This window comes from Penaeus japonicus, unplaced genomic scaffold (assembly GCF_977035675.1).
Source record: "Penaeus japonicus unplaced genomic scaffold, GWHDUDI00000001_assembly GWHDUDI00000032, whole genome shotgun sequence".
Taxonomy (NCBI): Eukaryota; Metazoa; Arthropoda; class Malacostraca; order Decapoda; family Penaeidae; genus Penaeus; species Penaeus japonicus.
Genome location: NW_028234434.1, coordinates 2,406,311 through 2,418,810, shown reverse-complemented (window position 1 = coordinate 2,418,810; position 12,500 = coordinate 2,406,311). Strand labels below are relative to the sequence as shown.

The 12,500-nt window shown below is 37.8% G+C and overlaps 1 protein-coding gene across 1 annotated transcript in view; it reads right to left on the bottom strand.

Moving 5' to 3' along the window:
• Positions 1 to 8,266, bottom strand: part of Dap160 (dynamin associated protein 160) — a gene marked incomplete in the record, with an annotated part of 108,482 nt that extends 100,216 nt beyond the window's left edge. The window contains 3 exon segments of the mRNA XM_086556155.1: positions 769 to 947; positions 2,750 to 2,904; positions 8,175 to 8,266. Coding sequence (XP_086412281.1) covers positions 769 to 947; positions 2,750 to 2,904 — 334 coding nt within the window.
• Positions 8,267 to 12,500: the final 4,234 nt, after the last annotated feature.

Here is a 12,500-nt window from a genome sequence, read left to right as displayed (position 1 = left end):
ATGGCATGAGCACACTTCACTTACTGTATCACCTATAATAAGAATTACTCATCACAGATTTCAATAATATAAGCACACATTTACGAAGATAAGAACCACTGTGACTTGCCTGCCGGCCTCCAATCCAACCTTTACCAAGCTTCGCGCACCTAACAGTATAGTTTCCTTTATCTATGTATAACTTTCTTGCTACCTTTACTGTAGTAAATCTTTTAACACCAAAAATATCAATTATGAAATTCAAATTCTTGCAAGCAGCAATTGCAGGATGATCAGATCCAGAGGTCTGGAAAAAAGTGTGATTTTTTTTTTCTTTTATACAAAACCAAGCATCCTCATGGAACCAATTTGGCATAATACAAACAGGTTTTCTATGCTTTCACATCAATGCAATACATTTTACAAGAATATAATTAGGCCTATAGGAGCAATCAGTTAGTAGACAGAGTGGGATAACATACTGCAGGCATTAACCCCCAGTGCTCTCCAAACTTTAGAAGAAAAAAATCTAGTAGTTCACACAGTTGGAATAGCCGTCAGGTCTTCTTTATTTCAGTATCATTTCGGGTAAAAGTTTAGCTTTTAGCTGGAAAAAGAATCATTTGTTTATGTTCAGAATGATTCCTCTTGCCATTACTGCTACAACACCAGCAGCTATGAGCCTGTGCAAGCAATGCACATCCTGGGAGCCAAGATATGCATTAAATTCAAGCATGTTTACCACATCACAGGACCCTGAAGATTATACTGATGAACATTACAACTCACCTACTCCAGGAAGAATAGGGGTAGAGCCAGCAGAGCTTGGTGGACAAGCTGACTGTTTAAGAGAAGCTGGCAAGGTCTGAGGAAGATTAAATCCCCTGAGTTTCAGATTGATAAGTTTGCATGCAATGCTGAACTCGTGAATATCCATCTTTCCATCTCCATTCACATCTGAGAGAGCCCTAAAAAATAGAGAGAAAATGAAATTATTATCCTATATCTATTATCAATTTCAAAATCTTATTGTGATATGCTGTGATACCTAAAAAAAACAACAGAATTCCTGCTATTCTTAGATCCAATACCTTTCTATATATATGCTACCTGTATTACACACATGCTAATGCCTAACATTTGCACTGTATCAATGGCTAACAAGTATGCCTACTATACATGTGTGAAGGTTGGAAGGAATACAGTCCATATGATAAAAGTTCCCACTGCATATTGATTTTAACCCATTAAAGACGGGGGATAGATTCACTTGCCCAGCCCCTAGGATGGGTTTTATTTCAAAGCAAGGCAGCATCATGCAACATACTTTGCCTTCCCCAATCTTTTTCAGTCAATCATTGTAAAACTAGAGCCATTTTAGTGTTTTAATTTTTGTGGGTTTTATTCTGTTAAAACTTATGTGTAATATGGCTGCAGTTGACTAAAATTGTAGTATAGGATCCATATCAGCCCATTATTTTCTTTATACTCTGTGTGATAGAAGTATTGCTGTTTTATGGGAGTACAAAAAGCAACTTTACTTTTTTTTGTATTCAAGTACTGTTATGAACAAATACGAAACATATAACCATCTACAATAAAGACAACAGGAAGAGGAAGGAAACCTGTGCTTTTGATTGTGTTTGCCACAGTAAAAGGCATTCCTTTTGGCACATTTTAGACACTGGGCATGGTTTGAGTCACCTCCCTCTTCTCGTTCTGTCTGCATTCCTATTGGCACATTTTAGACACTGGTTTGAATCACCTCCCTCTTCTCCTTATGTCTGCAAATCCTTCAACAGCGATACTTTAGAGCAAGAGATTGGCAACTTGCTATGTGCCATCACTCTATAAAGATAGTGCTTGCTAGAGACTGTGGATAGGTGCCATTCAAGGCTCTCTCTCCTGCTGGTACTAGAGGAAAGTGGTGCTATCTAAGTTTTGGATTTTAGATTTGCTTTATATTATAATAATTATGACTGTAATTATCATCATCAGTCACTCCTTACTCATTGCACAATAAAACAGCACAGTGATGCAAAATCCCTGAACGTCACGTACATCATGATACTCATCGTAAGGCCAAAGCTCTTGCGTCATGTATATCATGACACCCATCCGTAATGGGTTAAATATGAAATAAATAAAAAAAATGGAAGCTTCGTTTGTGTAACATCCAATTTATGATAGTGACAATCCTTCCAGTTTTCAAGATTATTTCACCAATTTCCATAAAATTAACCCTATCTTGAATTTATGATCATTAAAAAAACAAATGCGATTATTCTCTTATCATATGTATAGCATAGGAGTCAAAAATAAAAAGCCACTTTTATATTAAGCTGTGCACACCATTTCCTAAATTTCATATATCTAATGAACACAATTCAATGGCAGCCTACCCACTTTTGTTATGGATGACATACTGACAGAAGTTAAAATCTTACAAAAAACAAGATGGTGGACATCAAAGGAATTATACCCATCTTATCAACAAAATTACCTAACAATTTAAGACTCGCTCAAAGTATGGCACCAGATTTTTTTTTCTACGAAAAGGTATATGCAGAAGTAATGGAACTGCAGTATGACAGTAATTCTTGGATAACTGATCTCGAGGAATCATCCGATGAAAACTTCCTACCAGAAAATAGAATGCAAATGGAAGATCAAACAAATTTACAATCTAATAGCAATTATCTACATACTAAATTCTACTAATACAAAAAGATAAATTTCCCCATATCAAACAAAATCAAGCAAAACTTACCAGATGATTCCCAGAACCGGTGGAGGCAAACGGGACTGAAGGAAGAACCCCTTGGCCTGTTCGCCAGTGATGAAAACACCGGCAGGCCTAAGAGTATTGAACTGTTCCTCATGTTTCACCCGCTCCCCAGGTGTTACTATCCATGGATCAGCCATCTGTTAGAAGAAGGTAGAGATACTCATGTCAACAAGATCAAATAGTTTCAGAATCCTGCAGAGAAAGAAGACCTAGTATTCCCATGTAACTAACAACAGAATGTGAGGAATTGCATTCATTATGAGAAAGATGAACTTCACCTGAAAAGAAAACAGGGAGAGACAGAAAAAGAATAAAAATTACCAGAAAATAAGGAAGAGGAAAACACAAAACACAAAAGCAAAGGAGAAAAGGAGCAGATAAAAGAAAAAAAGAGAAAGAGGAACAGGCAAAGAACATCATAGAAAGAGAGAGAGTTAGGAAAGGTGAAAAGGTGAGGAGACAGAGTAAAAATTAATCTACACTGTGCTGCACAAATATCAAGATTTGATATTTCTTCTTCTTCACTTTGGGACTATGTCAAGGTTTGGTAAATTGAGAAGTAGCCCATGTATTCCCCAATGCAGAAATGTATTATTTATTTTGGTAAAGTAATTTGAATAATTTGCTGGACTGACAAGGAAGACTGACAGGAGGGAGGAGCAGCAAATGTGGGGTTGGAATACACTTGTGTGCACATTACAGCCACCTCATTACCATATTGCACACTGCTTTGAATACCATTAACTGTAATGCTAAAGTGGTAATAACATGACTAATACCCTCTTCTTAACAAATTGGTATGTATGAAAATAAAATTGTTTTTTAATTTAGAGATTTAGTTGACTAATTATCATTAATGAGACCTGGGAGTTTCTGACCAGTTCCCCTTTCTTCTAAAATACACAATTAGCCCTTCAGAGAGAGGCTACATCTTAAGATGTGCAGCCTGGAGTGGGCATCTGCTAGACTAATGGTATGGCATATGAGTCTATTTTCGGCATGAAAGCACTGTGATACTAATAAGCATTTAGTTACACAACTGAAGGACTAAATAGCTTGTACTTTCAACCATACGAAAAATACAGAATGACAGTGATCTCATCCCACGAAACATGCCCATCCCAGAAGATTAACCTATTGTATATGAGGGCCCAAGTGTCAAAAATAGAGAGTATTTTTGACACTGGAGGCACTGGCTAGAAATCAGATGGACAGGGAAAATATCTTCTCCCAGCAGTACAGACTTTCCTGAACATCTTTTTCCCTTAAACTTATCACAAAAAGAAGAGGTTGAGCTGACTTTGGCAATCTCTAGCACAGAAACCAGCACCACAACAGTCATAAAACTTTACAAATGTGAGCAGTTTCTGACTTAACATTATGTACACAATAACACCCATCTTACAGGCCTAACCGGAGCTGTTCTGTTGGACATGATGCCAGTTCACAATGAGTTAAGAAGTGTAATAATAAGTTCTTGGATTAGTTTACAGTGGACACGTTAAAATGAATTCCAAACATGGTATCCATACAGTCCAGTACTTCCAGGTGGGCATGACTTAGCTGTGTGGACATGAAGGACATTGCCTACAGACACTACCTGGTATAGGTAAAGCCCATCATTAAGTGCTTGACTGTATGGATGGGGTATTAGATCTTACATGGCTGAGACTACCCACCAAATATCCAATATGTGCACTGACTTGGAGATACATATCTTTTCTTCTTTTCTTTAATAAGCTAAAAATACCCTAATTCTAAACATACTCACAAAATGCTGATCAAATTAAATTCTTTTCATGGTAAATAAAGATGATCCGAATAAATATTATTAGATATTAAAGAATGAACAAACTCAAAATAACAGATAAATTTGTGAATTTAAAGATAATTGTCTTTCACCCATTTTAAAGAATCACTGTATAACCAAGACCAACTACAGTTATATGGAGGTCTTTAACCCATTGCAGACGGAGATAAATTTGCTTGCCCAGCCTCCAGGATAGGTTTTATTTTAGAGAGAGACCACTTGAAGCAATATAATTTGAATCATCCCACTCTCTTTCAGTTATTCATTGTAAAACTATAGCAGTTTTTGTGTTTTATTTTTTTGTGTGTTTTATTGAGTTTAGAGACTTATATGTGCCATATGACAGGCTCTATCAGTGCTGCAGTTGACTAAAATTGTAGTATATTATCCATATTAGCTCATTATTTTCTTGATATTCAATGTGATAGAAGTATTGCTGTTTTATGGGAGGACAAAAGGCAACTTTATTTTTTCGTATTTTTGTGCTGTCATGAACGAATTCGAAACATATAACCCCCTACAATAAAGATAACAAGAAGAGGTAGGGAAGAGGAATGAAACCTATGCTTGTGACTGTGAGTGCCACAGTGAAAGGCATCTATATTGGCACAGGAGCACATTTTAGACACTGGGTATGGATTGAGTCACCTTCCTCTTCTCGTTCTGCCTGCACATCCTTCATTGGCGGTACTTTAGAGTAAGGGTTCATCAACTTAGTGTGTGCCATCGCTCTATAGAGACAGTGCTTGCTAGAGACCATGGATGGGTGCCATTCAAGGCTCTCTCTCCTGCTGGTGCTAGGAAAAAGTGGTGCCATCTAGGTTTTGGACGTTAAGCTAGCACGATATTACGGTAATTATAGTAATTATGACTGCAGTAGCCATCATCACTCATTCCTTTTTCATAGCACAATAAAATAGCATAGTATTCCAAAATCCCCGAACGTCATGTACGTCATGACGCCCGTCGTCAGGCCAAAGCTCTTCCGTCATGTATGTCATGACACCCGTACGCAATGGGTTAATACACAACCAGTAATTTACAGAATAAAAGTTGATGCCAGGCTGCAAATAAATATTTACAAACCTCCATCCAACACCTCACCATCTTTCCAGGCACCTATAGAACTGCTTCCTTATATATTGAAGCCTCAGGTTATTTTCATTTACCTAATAGTACTGGGAAATAATCAGAGAGCACTGGCTACTGCATCATGGTTAATCATAAGGCACACAAGCAGCCTAAGGTACAGTCTTATACCTTGTCCTTGATGCTGAATAAGCTAATTACTATCTGTCAATAAAGGTATAGAAGATTAACTGTTAATGACAGGTGACAAGATATCACATCAAGTGGTGGCAGCGTCAGCTTCGAGGACGAGATAATTTGTCATGCCTATCCTCCTGGCCAGAGCGGCGGGTAATCGGGCGTATAGCGCTTGGCCGCAGCCAGTGCTGATGAAAATCCCGAGGCATTAGGCTTACGCATTTGAAATATCCCAGTGTTTCCACCATTTGGAGCCATGACAGCCCTGTTGTTAATGGGTTAAGGTCTTGAGCATTCTTGGAAGGCTGTAACTCCATGCCGGAAAAGCATGGAGATCATAGAGTAATCTCCATGGTCAGAGAATATGTAGGTGCCCTCCAGAATTCTGGCCTACCCTCACTGTGGCATGTATAGATGCCAACTATGATCACTGGGTTAAAAACATATGTTTTTTTTTAAAGACAAAGCCAAAATCCATTCAGATCATTTCAATCAATCAAGTCTTGACCCTTCCACAACCAGCATGTTTTGCATGGTTAGATCACTTTCATACTGCATTTTTCCTTCTATCGAAATTACAAGCTATTTATTCCGTAAGTTATGATGCACCAACACAGTAAATGCTAATTAGTATCATTTTGATAATATATCATATATCAACTTACATATCATATCAAAAGTCTAAAAAATAATGGAAAACACACACTTTAACCCATTAAAGACAGGTGATGTAATATCACATCATGTGGTGGCACTTGCTGCCGGGGAAGCAATATCATGTCTTGGCTTTTTGAATGGTTAGCATGCCGGATAATCATGCATAGCAGGTGGTCACAGCCAGAGCAGGGGAATAGCTCACGGAATTAGACCTGCACATATTACAATACCCAGCCTTAACCCATTGGAGCCGGTTGACGTGATGACACGCTTTGTGGTTTTTGCGTCAGACGCCCGGGACAAGATATGAGGGCAAGCCCGGCGCTCGGGTTGAAGGCGGGCAGCCCAGGCTCGCGGCTTGTGCGTCCGAGAATCTTGAACGCTTATGCATTCGAGAAACCCAGTATTGTGACCGTGCAAAGCAGGAACAGCCCCGGCATGAATGGGTTAAGACTGGACGGAGCCAAAACCGTCCCAGCATTATCAGGTCAAGATGCACAGTCCCAGCTGTGCATCTTAAGAATATATAATTCAATTCAACAGACACGATGTCTAACTGGCCGTCAAATTCCCCATTGTCGGGCACTTGCATTAAAAATAAACAAGAAAGGATGCCTGCCAACTCATATCTGTATTACTTTCAGAAGTTAAATTACTGTTACTTTACAATAGTTGATGCCTTTCAGAGGCTTAATAGTTGCTTTCTTGTGAAGCAGCTTTAGCCCATTCATGCCGGGGCTATTCCGGGTCTAAATGGTCGGAATGCCGGGGTTTTCGAACGCATAAGCCTAGCACCTCGGGATTCTTGGGCGCACTAACCGCAAACGAGCACTGTACACCCGCTCACTCCAAGCGCCGGCCTTGACCAAATATTTCATCGCTGGCGTCTGACCCAAAAACCACTGAACATGATAGCAAGTCAACCAGTGTGCAAATGGGTTAAAGGCTGATTTTTTCTATTCATATTGGCTGTTTACTATACAAATCCACTTAAAACTTCCTGTGATCTGTGATGGAAGGCCCAAGGTCTTCAGTCCAATCCAATTGCTGTGTGGTGTCAGGTAAAAGTCACATCCTCCAAGATAAATGGTCAAAGACCAATAAACCTTCTACATGTATATTCTGACAAGATAAGAGCCTGAACTGTTCCTTACTCACCAATATATTGCCAGGAAGGATGTTCTATCTTACCAGAATATGTGCTGTGAAGGTTTGTTGGCTTTTTCTCGAGCCAATTGACAAGCAGGTTACACTAATAAGCACAAGGCCAGTGGTTGATGTGTATTTTAACTTCATTAGAATAATCATTTATCTCTTCATTTTGGCAAGCCACCCAAAATAGAAATAATGCTTAACACATAAATGGCTCCTTATTATTCAACATTTACATCTGGTATTCCTTGTAACTTCTCGAATGCAAATCAATAAAATCTATAAATACCCTAAAGTTGCTAGATCGATCCCGGATGATCTTCTAAAATATACTTATAATAAGGAAGATACTAAGACCCGGAAAACAATTCTTCGAAAGAGACCTGCAACATCACCAATTGCGGGTGGAAACTAACTACCTTTATTTGCTCTAAAACCATAGCTTTCCCAAGGGAGAAAAATCAACTGACCATCCACAGAGATCAATGACGACAACTGACACAATTTTAAATAACCCATTACCTTATTGAGCCGTATCGTTGGTTATTTTTTCAATATTGAGTCATGTCCCAGCGCCTGTCAGACGAAACCGTAATATTGACCACTTGCTGCCAAGAGTAAGTGATATGCATTTGTTTACATCGAGGGTGGCTTTTCCCGCTTGCTTAAATCAATTATTTCCGATTTTATAAAATGATTCATGATAAATCATCATTATAGTATCAGTTCTGGAATGAAATATGAACTAATTGACAAAGGGATGTCTACACGAAAAATGGAAGCTTATCGCTTACTTTTGCCTTACAGGAAGAGCAGACGACCGAATGTCAATGAGACCAGTGATGCCAGAAGAAAGTTTACACCCTAAAGTAATTAACCAATGCTGGTAGCTCTTCTCGGACTTCCCTACGCCGATTTCTAAAGACAATACTAAGCTTAAACTTTGTATGTTAGTAAATCAGTCCAATTTCCGTAGATGAGGGTGCGCACTAAGAACTATGAGGAGGTCGAGTGTTGGTACTGATGCACTCCCTTCCACACTTGCGTGCACCGCCCACTTTTGATAAATTTGACAGATCGCATATTATGGCATGACAATCAGTGTACAGGAATTGTTAGACATTAAAAGGATCATTATTAAGAAAAAATCTCCCGATTTTCATTCATCGAATGAAACCTTTTGACATTTCACTGATATATAAGTGCACATTACTTTGACATTTGGCTTAAATAGTTGCACTCATTAGAAACAATATATACGCATATCTTTATATAGATCAAGATTTAACATAGCTTTGTTTCAAATCCTGAAATGTGATTTGTGAAACCGACATTTGTGTATACCTAAAAATCAATCACAAATCAATAAGGCACGACCATAGAATAAGATTTATGCTAACAGATAGTCGAAGAGATGTGAATTATGGACTGTGTGCAATAATTCACATCCGTTTCATATCTCTCTCTCTCTCTCTCTCTCTCTCTCTCTCTCTCTATATATATATATATATATATATATATATATATATATATATATATATAATTTTCTTTAAGCTTTGGCTATCACTGTTTTTGTTAATACAGATAGACTCAATATGAAAAATTTCCTTTAAGTATTTTTCGCACACACACACATACACACACACACATACACACCCACCCACACACATACACACACACACACACACACATGTATGTATATATATATATAATATACACATAATATATATATAATATATATATATATATATATATATATATATATATGTATATATATATACATATATATGTATATATACATAAATATATATATATATATATAAATGCTAGAATACATTTCAAATAAACATTAGAACAGCTCCTAGTGCATAGAAAGACAGAATATAATAGCAATAAAAATTAACGTCCTGTTCACTGCAAAACGATATCCTCTCTCAGTTCTCCATACCTCGAACCCCCGTCATGTATATGACTTTTTTCCTCGGTTTGACTGCCGTTGTTGTCTCGTTGATGTATATATATCAGGACTTTTTGTTATTGCTATTACATTCTGTCTTTCTCTGCACTAGAAGCTATTCTAATGTTTGTTTGAAATGTTTTTTAACATTTATCATTGCTGATCTCATAGTCAAACGTACATTTATTTATGTGTGTGTGTGTGTGTGTGTGTGTGTGTGTGTGTGTGTGTGTGTGTGTGTGTGTGTGTGTGTGATGCCAGTAAAATCACAATGTCTGTTATAACAAGTGTGTTCTTTCTCTGGAGTAAGTAAATTTGTTTGTGCTGTATATTTGCTTTTGCTTCACGATACTCATATGTATCGTGGGATTAACAGCTCAGACGAGGTTAATTGTTGCCATGTGCGAACCATCAATCTGTTGCCCTTGCACTTATAAGCTTGATGGTACTAAATATGATTCTACTTTGCAATGTGCGCCTTGCAAATGTCTTGTAAAAAAATGTGCTACTAAAAGTTATTGATTCCTACAAGAACTTGCGCGTGGTTGTGATTGGATTCCCCTGTTTCTTCGAGTTCCCGAGTGAGAAGGGTTTTTAGCCACCAATTCTTTTTGCCCGGATGTAGATTTCCTGTTTCTCCTTTATTCACCCTTCCTTGGCCTACTACGAGGAATGTCTCTAATAGAAATATATTTAATTAGCTTTCTTGGTTGCGTAGAGCCAATCGAGTGTGTAACCTTTTCGAAATCCTCGTTAATTTTCCATGCTTGTCTCCCATCTTAGTATTGATAAACGAATACTGGAGACTGGTTATCTACATCTTCCTGACAAATCTACTAGAGTGAGTGAGAGGGAGTTTCACTCATTTTTTTTAATTACCTGAAAAGACAATAACTTTTGACACAAGTAAACCGACAAATTCTTGATACAAAGTAGCGGCCATATGTCTAGTTATTCACTCGTGTAATTGTATTTAACATAATGCAACATTTTCCCTTTTCATACTTCGCTTACCTATTAAATTTTGTATTGAATAGTGGTGCTAAACTGTTCGTGGAAATGCCTTCATATGCTATGGCATTTTTTAGAATAAAGCTTAAAGTATAACGGATGCAATATGACAGTATTCCCAGCATTTTGATGTGTCTATATCTATGATTTAAATTTAGGTATCACTTAATTTATTCAAAGACAAAAAATAACTAGATTTTTTGTGTGTCAAAAGGTGTTAATATCTAAAAACTTCCAGAAAAAAAACACACTCTAATGTATACACTGTGTGTGTGTGTGTGTGTTTGTGTGAATCTCTCTCTCTCTCTCTCTCTCTCTCTCTCTCTCTCTCTCTCTCTCTCTCTCTCTCTCTCTCTCTCTCTCTCTCTCTCTCTGGTACATGCATATAGTGTGTGTAGGTAGTGAACTACACTCTGTACCGCCGGTCGCTGCCGCACTTCCATGGCGCTAGAATCCCGGTCGACGCCCTTCCTGACCACACCGTGCGGCTTTTCCTTGACGTAACCCCGTAACCTGGGTCTCCTATGGCCCAGGCGCCCTCATAGGAATATGACACCCAGAGGGCGGAGTCAACGATGACACAGCTCCTCCTCCAGGAACCAAACCCCAAGAGATACCATACCGTCTTCTGGGCGGGGACTCAAGGTGGACCGAAAGGTCAACAAAGGTCGATTCACTGATTCACAGCAGCATTTGACTCAGCACTCTTGATTCAGTCGGAGTCCTGGCGCGATCTCTACGCCCAGTGTGAGGAGCTGAAGTAACGTAACCATTAAAGATACTTTTGACATTACTCCCCCAAAGAAACTCAAACAGGATATCCAATGTCTGACTTGTTCTTACAGTGTTTCTTATGAACAAAATCACAAATTTTATGCAAAATGTACTCGTTCCAATGCGAAGTTGGTGATTTAAAATTTATCACTTAAAGCAGCCGCACCACATCAGCCGACTATGCTTCACTAAAGTAAATGCCAGGTTGTAGCCAGTTTTAACAGAACAAGCGTCCAGGAAAAGATAATTAATTCACTGCAGTTCCCTCCAGTTCGCACTGAGGCGTTCTGACTTTTTAGATTTATGTCAATATTTACCTTATTATTTATCGCGTATCTCTGGAGAAAAAAAAATGTTATGAAATCTCGTTAGCTTAATTAAAAAAAAGATAAAAAAATAAAAACAGACAAGGAAGAGAGATAGCAGTGTTTTGATTCCGACTTCAACAAATTAATTCATGGGATAGTGTATCTAATGGTGAATCACGAATTCTGATAATTATTTCCTTTTGATAACTTTTCTGTTTGTTTTAATCATCATATACTAACACATATAGTTGTATCTTATCATCTTTGTAATTATTTGATATATTTTAAAGTGCGCAATAACTTTTGACACACACGCACACACATCTAATGTCTGACTTGTTCTTACAGTGTTTCTTATGAACAAAATCACAAATTTTATGCAAAATATACTCGTTCCAATGCGAAGTTGGTGATTTAAAATTTATCACTTAAAGCAGCCGCACCACATCAGCCGACTATGCTTCACTAAAGTAAATGCCAGGTTGTAGTCAGTTTTAACTGAGCAAGCGTCCAGGAAAAGATAATTAATTCACTGCAGTTCCCTCCAGTTCGCACTGAGGCGTTCTGACTCTTTAGATTTATGTCAATATTTACCTTATTATTTATCGCGTATCTCTGGAGAAAAAAAATGTTATGAAATCTCGTTAGCTTAATTAAAAAAAAAAAAAAAAAAACAGACAAGGAAGAGAGATAGCAGTGTTTTGATTCCGACTTCAACAAATTAATTCATGGGATAGTGTATCTAATGGTGAATCACGAATTCTGATAATTATTTCCTTTTGATAACTTTTCTGTTTG